This window comes from Amblyomma maculatum, chromosome 11, assembly GCF_055883805.1.
Source record: "Amblyomma maculatum isolate TAMU_Amacu chromosome 11, ASM5588380v1, whole genome shotgun sequence".
Taxonomy (NCBI): Eukaryota; Metazoa; Arthropoda; class Arachnida; order Ixodida; family Ixodidae; genus Amblyomma; species Amblyomma maculatum.
Genome location: NC_139354.1, coordinates 31,096,462 through 31,108,204, shown reverse-complemented (window position 1 = coordinate 31,108,204; position 11,743 = coordinate 31,096,462). Strand labels below are relative to the sequence as shown.

At 43.1% G+C, this 11,743-nt stretch overlaps 1 protein-coding gene across 1 annotated transcript in view; it reads right to left on the bottom strand.

The window, feature by feature from the left end:
• The window catches only part of LOC146173365 (uncharacterized), a 38,772-nt gene that overhangs the window by 4,939 nt on the left and 22,090 nt on the right, over positions 1-11,743 (bottom strand). The window contains exons 4-6 of the mRNA XM_084585182.1: positions 10,486-11,090; positions 2,224-2,260; positions 82-714 (exon numbers count right to left, since the gene is read on the bottom strand). Of these exons, the coding sequence (XP_084441308.1) occupies positions 82-714; positions 2,224-2,260; positions 10,486-11,090 (1,275 nt within the window). The remainder of the gene's footprint in view (positions 1-81; positions 715-2,223; positions 2,261-10,485; positions 11,091-11,743) is intronic.

The window sequence follows — 11,743 nt, the reverse complement described above, 5'->3', positions numbered from 1 at the left end:
GTACATAAAAAAATCAGAACACTTGTCACAGGTAACATTATCAATACGCACAAGACTATTAGGGAATGGCAGTTCCAAATCAGTGGTTTTTCTCTTTGTGGCGAATTAAACTGTGCTTTTTAGCAAATGCCCTTGCACAGAAGCAACACTGAAATTGTTTCTCGCCCTTGTGAGATCGTACATGCACTGTGAGGTGGCCACTTTGTTTGAAGGCCATGGGGCACAGCTCACACTGGTATGGCCTCACACCCGTGTGTGTTTTTACATGTACATCCAAGTTGTCCTTGATTGCAAATGTCTTGCCGCAGTGGTCACACTGGTAAGGACGCTCTCCAGTGTGGATGAGATGGTGTCGAACCAGGTGCCATGACCTTGCAAAGCTGCTGTTGCAGAACTCGCACTGATAAGGACGCTCACCGGTATGGACGCGAAGGTGTCGAATAAGGTGCGATGACCATGCAAAGCTGCTGTTGCAGGACTTGCACTGATACGGACGCTCACCAGTGTGGACGCGAAGGTGCAGATTGAGTTCGTTCTTCACTGAAAAGGTTTTGCTGCAGTAACTGCACTGGTGTCGCTGGTGGCCTGAGTCATCACCTTGGAAATTTTCCCCGTCACCATGAGGCCTTGCTATGCAGTGGGAGGCACTGCTACCCTCCATAAGTGAGCTCTCTCCAGAAGGTGGCCCATGGTCATAATGTGCAGTGACAAAACCTGCATCATGAAAAACAGACCATTTCCAGTCAACTACTGCATATCATGTCACAGTTCCCTTGGTAACAGGGCCACAACCATTGCACAAAAATGAACAGCACCAGAGTCAATCAGTTAAGCATGCCAATAACTCCACTATTGGCAAAATTCTGAACACGAAGTTTTCCTGCAGGGGTGCTAATGTTTGGTTATAAAAAAAAATGGTTAGTCTGAGTGAAGCATACTTAAAATTAACAAAAATTGTGCACCTTGACTCGCACATTCATGGTAACCATGCCTTTATAACAATGAAGCCCTTGATTCACAACTAAGTTTAGTCAAACAAAGACAAAAAAAGCAAACAAAAAAACAGCAATATGTTATATCCATTAAAGCACATTAGAATGCTCCCACACTCCTATCAAGCTTTATTGTTCAATATCCTGAAGATGGGAAGTAAGTCTTTAGGAAGCAACTGTCTAAGCCAACAGCAGCATTGCACGCACATAATCAAAGGACCCTTTCTCTGGCTAGTAATGTATTGCCTGTAATTATGAAATCTGCATTTGCTCCAATGTATTATGTTGAGGATTTTGTTTGCAGTTGCTTGAAGAAATACTAAACCATACCACTTATGCAAACTGCTGCATGGAAAGATGTAGAAGCTATGTTTTACCAAAGAACTCGTGACAAAGTCAGAGGGTTGCAGGCATAGTTGGCTCTAAATTGACACAGCCATATTGGAGGCAGAAAATCCAGTGATATCAAATATAGATATATAAAGATATACTTAGTCGAAACACCAAATGTGTAAGCAGCACAATATAAAATCTGACATGAAATAAAACATCAATGAGAGGTCATACAGCACTGAAAGAAGACTACATGAAACACAAAAGATGCTACTAAAAGGAAGCCAGCTGCTCAAATCAGAGGTAATGAAGCGCATGAAGCAAGGTCACAGATTTTACAGAAATTAAGTTTGGCATTACAGGAACTGCCAATGCACCAGCTTATACCTCTGTCACACGGTCACTTTCGATCCTCATTGAACTCGATCTGCATTGAGGTTTTTAAGGATCGAAGCGTCCAGTGCTAGACGGATGTTTTCAATGGGCATTGAGAAATTTTCCTCATGTGCGCTACGAGGGTGTCAACGACAGCTTTCGAGTGTGCTTGAAATCTCAAGATCGATTCAGGAAGCAGCTTGAAGTTAAGCAGGATCGAGCTCGATTGCACTTGAAAGTTGCCGTGTGACAACCTCCATCTGCACTGAGTTGAATGCAGATCGAGTTCAATGAGGATCGAAACTGTCCATGTGACAGGGGTATTAGTGTTTTTCGCCAAGAACTTGCACTAAATGTCCTGAAGTTTCTACAGCATGAAGCTTTCAGTGTGCAGACAAAAAGTCAAATATGCAATACATCAGAACAGACATCATCATTTCACTCGATACAAAATTTTGAAAGCAAATTTAAATCAATTGGATCCAGGAATACTGGGAGATGTTTCGAACGGCTCTTCCATTACCAGCTTGTGCAATTTGCCTTGACGATCCTTCACGTGCCTGCGAGGTAAAAAAAACAACAAAATATCCTAAGTGAATAACTCTCAATACCAAACTAAACAACTTTCAAGAATTGTAATTTACGAGTCATGGGGGTCCTTGAAAGACAGAATAGTTAAAAGGATTAGAAAGGGGCATTACAGTTCAAGATGAGGAAGGTAATGGTTCATTGCTTGCTTTAAGGAGTTTGACATCTACAGGCGACCCAGACTATGACAGATGCTGTAAAAAAACCTCCAGAAATTTCAACTCCGTGAGTTTGTCAAGTGCATCGACACCAGGGCTACCTTACTTTTTATGTCTACCCAAAGTGGAAACCGCAGCCGTTACTGATCTTACATCTCTGTGTTCAGCAGTTGAAGTCTCTAACCACTTGTCGGAGTAAAGCAGATAAACAAACCTCATAATACTTTTAATTGCCAAGAGGCAAAGCTGGCCTGCTAACCTGTAATAGCGGGGTATAAGAACCAGTGGCTCTGGTAGCTTTGAAGCATATAAAAGCTTTGTACCGCCGATATGTTCATAAATTCTAAAGCCTTTGGGGTTGGTTCTAACTTTTCGTTGTCGGAGATTGAGGAATCCTTGACTACCACTTGTCTATTGTTCCCGATGCTTGCTGGGACCAACCACTCATTGTTTCCGATGGGAGCTCGCTTAGCATGCATCACGCGTCTGCTGGCTACCGCGCCCATGAAAACTGTTCGAGCTCACACCCTCATATATCCTTCGTCGAGGCACTGGCACCTCGTACAGGAGACGACAGGCTTGTCGTTAAACAAGAATAATAATTTCTCACAAGTGCGGTGCTGACTAGCCATTCGAATGCTCGCCTGGATATCGGAGGAATAGTGGTTCGATTCCTGTTGGATACAAGATTTTTTTTCTTGGATGCTAAAGTGGAGGTCATTTCCTGATCACACCTTCTGTGCATGGTGTGCTTTCGCCTTAAAAATTGGAGCATGCATGCGGCACATTTTCTTTGCCACTCTGTCATGAAACACAGTGTATTGCGTTCTAATAATGAACGTGCCTTGTAAGTACAAGGCAACACCATGCAATGCTGCTTCACACAGAGAGAGAGCGTTTGATTGATAACAGCGGCATCAGTGAAACTCCAGTTCTGGCTGCACTGTTGCATAGCACTGCAATGCAAAGCGTTTCAAGTGTCCGACGAGCGAGCGGAGCGGTGTCAAGAGGAGTTAAATCCTTTTTAAGCACAGAAATACCGGAGATCTCTTTCCTACGTCCTCTGCAGGCTGTGGCATGCTGGACTATGTCTCATGGCTTGCAGGCCAGACCAAGCTCAGTTCAAGCTCAAGATCTTGCATGAAGCTGAACATGCGAGGCACTCTGAGAGTGATCATAAAAAATGAAGCACAAAAACTTAGACCTCGGTATCGGCTGGGAACTGACTGGTAGCAAAATGTGGCGCATTTTATTTACTTTGTATCATATCATTCCAACAAGGCATCTAGCATCCTCAAAGTGCTCAGTAAAAAAGTGCAGAAAATTGGCACTGCAACATGCTTGGCCAGTTCTCATCCTAATCTATTTGCCAATGGACCAAAAAAACAGCACTCTCACCCTGCATGCACCCTACCAAATGGGAGGTGAAGGAAAATGGTTTGTTTCTATTAACTGCCAAGCTGACGCCTGATCAGATCCAGTCAATCTTGAAATAAAGAACTGGCATCATTCCCTACTTCCAAGAATAAAATACTGACAAGCTGAGCACTGCAACTAAAAGACAGACAGAATACAAACACAACATACTGATGATTTCTGCCCACATCAAAGGGGAGACACATTCCAAAAAGTATGCCATGTCTGTCCCACTTCTGGTTGACTTGCAACGAATTCTCATTGCGAACCCTCTCCCCTTCTTCGTGTTCAGAGGTGCAAGTGACCTTGGGCTTATGCAGAAAGAGATTCCTGGCTATGTGCCTGCTTTGGACAGCAAAGGTTAGAGCAAGCTCTGTAGTCGATTTTCCACAGCTGAAATAACTGCACACACTGTGAGGAATGAAACAAATGCTTATCTTGCATACCACAACTTGTACGCACAAAATGTTTTGTGATTGCAGAGGAACACCTTCAAGTGAGGGAACACCTTTTCAGGCTTCAGCAACACTGAAGTGCACATAGAATGTCACAAAGGCATTTATGACGACAATGTAAAATAGTGTCTGTTAAAAGAAAGGCCTTCGGAAACAACATCGAGTCAGTGTCGAAAGTAGTAAAACTGATTTACGATGCATATACTATATGATTTCAACAAAAGTGACGCCATGAGGTTTTCCATCAAAGAATAGCCCTTCAAGAACAATGTTTGCTGCACGGCACTATCAGAGCACTGGCGCATTGAAACGTGGCAGTATTGGTGCAAAAATTTATTTTCTGAATGCTCTTGCATAGGCACTTCTGCCTGCCAGATACAGAAGAGGATCATCATGTGAGCCCTCTAGTGTCATCAGTAAGGGGAATGCTTTAGAACAGGAAGGCCTCATATTGTACACATGAAGGACCTCAACACTTCCTACCAGGCATTGAGGGCAACTTTGCGAAACAATGACAAGCGCCAACTATGAAAACGACTGGGAATAAGACGTGACATTTGTTGACAACTTGCTGAGCATGCGACTAATAGGAACATTTCATGTTCTGTGCATAATTCGTTCAGAAAAGAATGGTCTTGTTAGATATGTATAAAGTAATGTGCTGCTTTATTTGAATGGAAAGAAGAGGAGTGATATGACTTGTTACAAATTTAATTTCATATTTCGGTTAAGACTTCAGTGCTCCTTAAAAGATCTATGGAAAGCCATTTATTACAAAAAAATGTGTGTATTCCAAAATGGGAAATATTTAAGCAGGTTCATTGGCACTGAACATAGGGCATCAGCAATTGAGAACGATGCCCCTCTATCCCCTTAATTTGGCACAAGCTGGCGTCTAGAAACGGAAAGCCACAATGCCCCACCACACCGTATCTCACTCATGTCACTTGGGAGTGGATGCACCCAACAATCCCCAATGACATCATAAAGAAGGAAGTGCTTGGGGAGGTGTGCTAATCAGTTAAGAGCATTTGCCAGGAGTTATTTTTAAAAAGAACTTTAAATTATAGGCTCCACATAATTTGACTCTACTCAAAAAGAGCAGTGAAATGGATTTTTTTTATATACAACATTACTGACAGTACCAGTTCAGGAGCCCTTTAAATCGGACACGGGCAGTTGGTAAGGTTCAGAGATAACTGGAGAAAAGAGTGGTGCCACAGAACCCCAAGATTCGGTTTGCTTTGTGGGTTTGCCATACCAAACCAACTCACACTATGAGAGATGCCATAGTGGAGGACTCCAGATTTTTCGCCCACACGTGGTTCTTTAACGTGCATTGACATCGCGAAGCACACGGGTGCCTTGAAAACGGTACCCGAGGCCGGGATTCGATCCCGCATCCTTGAGAACAGTAGTCGAGTGCCGTAACCACTGCGCCACCCCAGTAGGAGAAGCCCAAGATTCATTAAAAACTTTAATCAACTATTGATTAAAATGCGAGCCTGAGCCATGGCTCGCCAAAATGAAAAAGACATACATGTAGACTGGAAACACACGTTCAAGTCAAGTAGTTCCAGGCTAATAAGATTTATGAGCAAAAAAGAAGCAATAAATGCATGTATATAAACCAAAACACAAGCAATAATGAGTCTTTTCACGCTTGTCCAAACAAACCAAAACAAAGATCTGGGTAAATAACAAGCTTGTAGCATAAAATAGATTAGCATGAAGAGTGGAAACAAACATGGCAAGACAAACACTGCACTTCAAACGGAAATCTTATAGAAAATAGCAAAGCTTATGTTCTACGGTTTTGTGTTCACCTTGTGAAAATCAACTGCAGTTTTGAAATAATGCCATTTTATTATCATGCATCAATAAAGACAGCCAGCTTATACACTCACTACCAGCCTGCATGGAACGTAAACCCTTGATATTTTTGCTATCCATGTATAATATCGTTTTTGATAAAACAGTTTTGCTGTCCTTGCAACGAACACGGATGGATGCATACAAATTTACACACATGTATAAGCTGTCACTATGCCTTTAGAAAATGAGGCTGAGCTAAGGTAATTTTAATGCATCAGCTTTCAAATTAGAAATAGATATAGCTACTCTTTTCTTTTTCTAATGTTCCATAACGGTCTCGACCACGAAACAAATGTTTTCCATTGAAGATGACAGAACAAAGGTGATTAGCAGATGACAAGACCATAAGGCGGGATGGAGAGAGCATTTTCCCTCTTTCAAAATTTGCTGCTCCACACCACAAACTTGCTTCCCTCAAAATGCTTAAGTTTACAACACACTGCCCCATGTCACGTTAAAGGGCAACTCCGGTGATTTTTTCATCATTTTGTGTTTGTAGTTGAATTACATTCCTCAGGATGTTCTGACTCCAACACAAAAAAAAGTTTTTCGAAATTCCAATTAGAAGTATTGTCATCATCATCATCATCATCAGCCTGATTATACCCACTGCAGGGCGAAGGCCTCTCCCATATCTCTCCACTTAACCCGGTTCTGTGCTAGCTGCATCCACTTGACCCCTGCGAACTTCTTAATCTCATCCGCCCACCTAACTTTCTGCCGCCCCCTGCTACGCTTTCCTTCCCTTGGAATCCAGTTTGTTACCCTCAGCGACCATCGGTTATCCTCTCTTCGCACTACATGTCCTGCCCATGTCCATTTCTTCTTCTTAATTTCCACTAGAATGTCGTTAACTTGAGTTATTTCTCTGACCCACTCTGCACGCTTTCTATCTCTTAATGTTACCCCTACCATTTTTCGTTCCATAGCCCTCTGGGTTGTCCTCAACTTAAGTAGAACTCTCTTGGTTAGCCTCCACGTTTCAGCCCCATAGGTGAGTACAGGCAAGATGCAACTGTTGTATACTTTCCTCTTGAGCGATACCGGTAAGCTGCTAGTCATAATCTGCGAGTGCTTGCCAAATGCGCTCCATCCCAATCTTATTCTTCTTGTTATTTCCTTTTCATGGTCCGGATCTGCGGTTACTACCTGTCCTAAGTAGATATATTCGCCTACTACTTCCAGTATTTCGCTACCTAATGTAAACTCCTGTTCCTTCCCGAGGCTGTTGAACATTACCTTAGTCTTCTGCATATTGATTTTCAAGCCTACCTTTCTACTTCTCCTGTCTAGGTCATCAATCATTATTTGCAGTTCATCTCCCGAGTTGCTTAGCAAGGCAATGTCATCAGCAAATCGCAGATTACTGAGGTATTCTCCATCTAGCCTTATCCCTAACTGCTCCCATTCCAAGTCTCTGAATACTTCCTCTAAACAAGCTGTGAATAGTACTGGGGAGATTGTGTCTCCTTGCCTAACACCTTTCTTTATGGGAATTTTGTTACTTTCTTTATGCAGAACTATGGTTGCTGTGCAGCCACTATATATATCTTCCAGCACTTTCACGTACGGCTCGTCTACCCCCTGATTTCGCAATGCCTGCATCACCGCCGAGGTTTCAACTGAGTCAAATGCTTTTTCGTAATCAATGAATGCTATGTATAAGGGCTGGTTATATTCCGCGCATTTTTCTATCACCTGATTGATGGTATAGATATGATCGATAGTAGAGCACCGTTTCCGAAACCCTGCTTGATCCTTTGCTTGATTGCAGTCTAAGGTTGTCCTGATTCTATTAGCGATTACCTTAGTAAATACCTTATACGTAACAGACAGTAAGCTGATTGGTCTGTAATTTTTAAGGTCCTTAGAGTCCCCTTTCTTGTGAATGAGGATAATGTTTGCATTCTTCCATGCTTCCGGTACCGTCGATGACACCAGGCACTGCGTATACAGGGTGGCCAGTTTTTCTAGCACGATATCCCCCCCGTCCTTCAGCAAATCTGTAGTTATCTGATCCTCTCCAGCTGATTTCCCCCTTTTCATAGTGTCTAGTGCTTTCTTGACCTCGTCCTTCGTCACTGGTGGAACGTCTGACTGTTTTTCCCTGACGCCAATCTCATTACGGTCCTGACTACTTTGGCTACTGTAGAGATCTGTATAGAACTCCTCGGCTACTTTGACTATCTTGTCCATATTAGTGATGACGTTGCCCGCCTTGTCCCTTATCGCATACATCTGGTTTTTGCCTATGCCCAATTTCTTCTTTACCGCTTTAAGGCTTCCCCCGTTCTTTACAGCATGCTCAATTTTCTCCATGTTATACTTCCTTATATCGGCCACCTTGCGCTTATTGATTAGCTTTGATATCTCGGCCAATTCGATCTGGTCTGTTGGATTGGAAGCTTTCATACTCTGCCGTTTCTTAATCAAATCTTTCGTCTCCTTAGACAGCTTACCGGTATCCTCTCTAACTATCCTACCGCCTACTTCTACCGCGCACTCAGTAATGATATCTCTGAAATTATTGTTCCTTGCCTCTAGGGTAATGTCGCCATCCTCAGTTAGAGCTGAATACCTATTCTGTAGCGAGATCCTGAACTCTTCTGCCCTCCCCCTCACCGCTAATTCGTTGATGGGTTTCTTTCTTACTAATCTATTGCGTTCCTTCTTCAGATTTAGGCTAATTCGGGACCTCACCATTCTGTGGTCACTACATCGAACTTTCCCGATTACCTCTACATCCTGCACAATGGCGGGGGTTGAACACATTATGAAGTCGATTTCATTTTTAGTCTCTCCGTTAGGACTTTTCCATGTCCATTTTCGGTTCTTCCGTTTGCTGAAGAAGGTATTCATGATTCGTAAGTTATTGCGCTCTGCAAACTCAACTAGTAACTCCCCCCTGCTATTCCTAGAACCAATGCCATAGTCACCTACTGCCTTGCCTCCTGCCTGTTTTTTCCCTACCTTGGCATTGAAGTCGCCCATTAGTACAGTATACTGCGTCTTTACTTTTCGCATTGCCGATTCTACATCTTCATAGAAGCTTTCAACTGCCTGGTCATCATAACTACATGTAGGTGCATAGGCCTGTACAACCTTCAGTTTATACCGCTTATTAAGCCTAATTATGATGCCTGCAACCCTCTCATTAATACTATAGAATTCATCTATATTACCCGCTATATACTTATTGACAAGGAAACCTACTCCTAGTTGTCGCCTCTCTGGTAAACCTCGATAACACAGTACATGCCCATCCTTCAGTACAGTATATGCCTCATTCGGCCTCCTAACCTCACTAAGCCCTATGACATCCCATTTCATGCCCTCTAGTTCCTCTAACAGCACTGCTAAACTAGCTTCACTAGCTAGGGTTCTAGCATTAAACGTTGCCAGGGTCAGTTTCCAATGGCGGCCTGTCCAGCGGAGCCAGGCTTTCTTAGCACCCCCTGCTGCGTCACAGGTCTGACCGCCGCCGTGATCAGTTGTTCCGCAGCCGCTGGTGACTGAGGGCCGAGGTTTTATGGAGCTTATCATAGGAGGTTGTGGCCAATTACTGCACCAGGGTGGCCAACTCCTGTTCTGGTGAGGGAGTGCGTTGCCGGAGGTGTTCACCGGCATCAGGTCGCACCCCACACCTGTATATGCAATTCCATCGACACGCGGATTTTTTTTTTTTTTTTTTTTTTTTTTGTCATCCGGTGGAGAATTGCGCGGCACCGGGATTTGAACCCCGGTCCTCTTGCATGCGAGGCGGATGTTCTACCGCTACGCCACCGCTGCACCTATTGTATCCATTGCAAAAAGTGTATCCATTGCAGAGAAAATTGTATTTGGAAGGCAATGGCTGCACAAAACAATTCTTTAACATCATTTAAGCATCTTAGTTTCCTTGAAAACATGTTTGGTTGCTGCATTTCTTCTTTAACCCATAGAAAGCCTGCTTTATGAGAGGTGCTTCCATGCAATTTATGTTATACTCTCGAGAGAGGCCAACTTCAGTTTGTCTTCAATAGCCCTTAAAGACGCAATGGATATGAATTAGAAATGGAAGCAGATGCTGTTCATTACTTTACACCCTACAGTGCGTTTGAGAGCTTAGCACATATATGTGCTTCATTTAAAGGAGGACATGGCACATACAAAGAAACTCTATGCCAGTATGATTTCAGGGCACATGATCAGGGCGAGGAATGCTTGTCAAAGCTAATATTACGAATGTAAGTACATTCACAGAACTAGGAACACTTATTTTAGCTGACATAATCAAAATGCACAAGAACATTATGAAAATGCAGTGCCAGAAGAGTGTTCTTTCTCTTCATGCTGTTTTAATCTGTACTTCCTAGCAAATGCACTTCCACAGAAGCAACAACGAAATGGTTTCTCACCCTTGTGAGATCGTACATGTGCTGCGAGGTGGGGATGTTGTTTGAACGCCATGGGGCACAACTGACACTGGTATGGCCTCACGCCCGTGTGCGTGTTGACATGTACATCCAAGCTGCTCTTCAATGAAAATGCCTTCCCACAGTGTTCACACTGGTAAGGACGCTCTCCAGTGTGGCTACGACGGTGTCGAATAAGGTGCGATGACCTTGTAAAGCTGCTGTTGCAGGACTCGCACTGATACAGACGCTCACCAGTGTGGATGCGAAGGTGCTGATAGAGTTTGTACTTCTTTGAATACGTTTTGCTGCAGTAACTGCACTGGTGTCGCTGGTGGCCTGAATCATCACCTTGAAAATTTTCCCCGTCACCATGAGGCCTTGCTATGCAGTGGGAGGCAGTGCTACCATCCAGAAGTGAGCTCTCCTCAGAAGGTGGCCCATGGTCGTAATGTGCAGTGACAAAACCTGCACCATAGAAAACAGACCATTTCCAATCAACTACTGCATATTACGTCACAGTTCCCTTAGTACCAGGGCCACAACCATCACACAAATATGTACAGCACCAGACTCAATCGGTTAATCACGCCAATACCTCCACTTTTGGCAAAATTCTGAACACGAAGTTTTCCTGCAGGGGTGAAAATGTTTGTTTAAAAAGAAAAACGTTTAGCCTGAGTAAAGCATACAAACAAAACATATTGTGCACCTTGACCCGCACATTTATGATAACTACGCCTTTATAACAATGCGGCCCTTGATTCACAACTAAGTTTAAATCACTCAAAGCAAGGACAAAAAGTGATATGTTATATCCCTTAAAGTACAATAGAATGCTTCCACACTCCTATCAAGCTTTATTGTTCAATATCTTTAACATGGGAAGCGAATCTTAGGAACTGTCTAAGCCAACAGCAGCATTGCACGCACATAATCAAAGCTAGTAATGTATTGCCTGTAATTATGAAATTGTCAAGGTGTTAAACAGGCATTTGATTATGAAATCTGTCCTGCCTCCAATGTAATATGTTGAGTGTTTTGTTTGCAGTTGCTTAAAGAAATAGTAAACCATACCACTAATCCAAACTGCTGCATGGAAAGGTGTAGAAAGCTACGTTTTACCAAGGAACTCATGACACAGTCAGAGGTTTGCA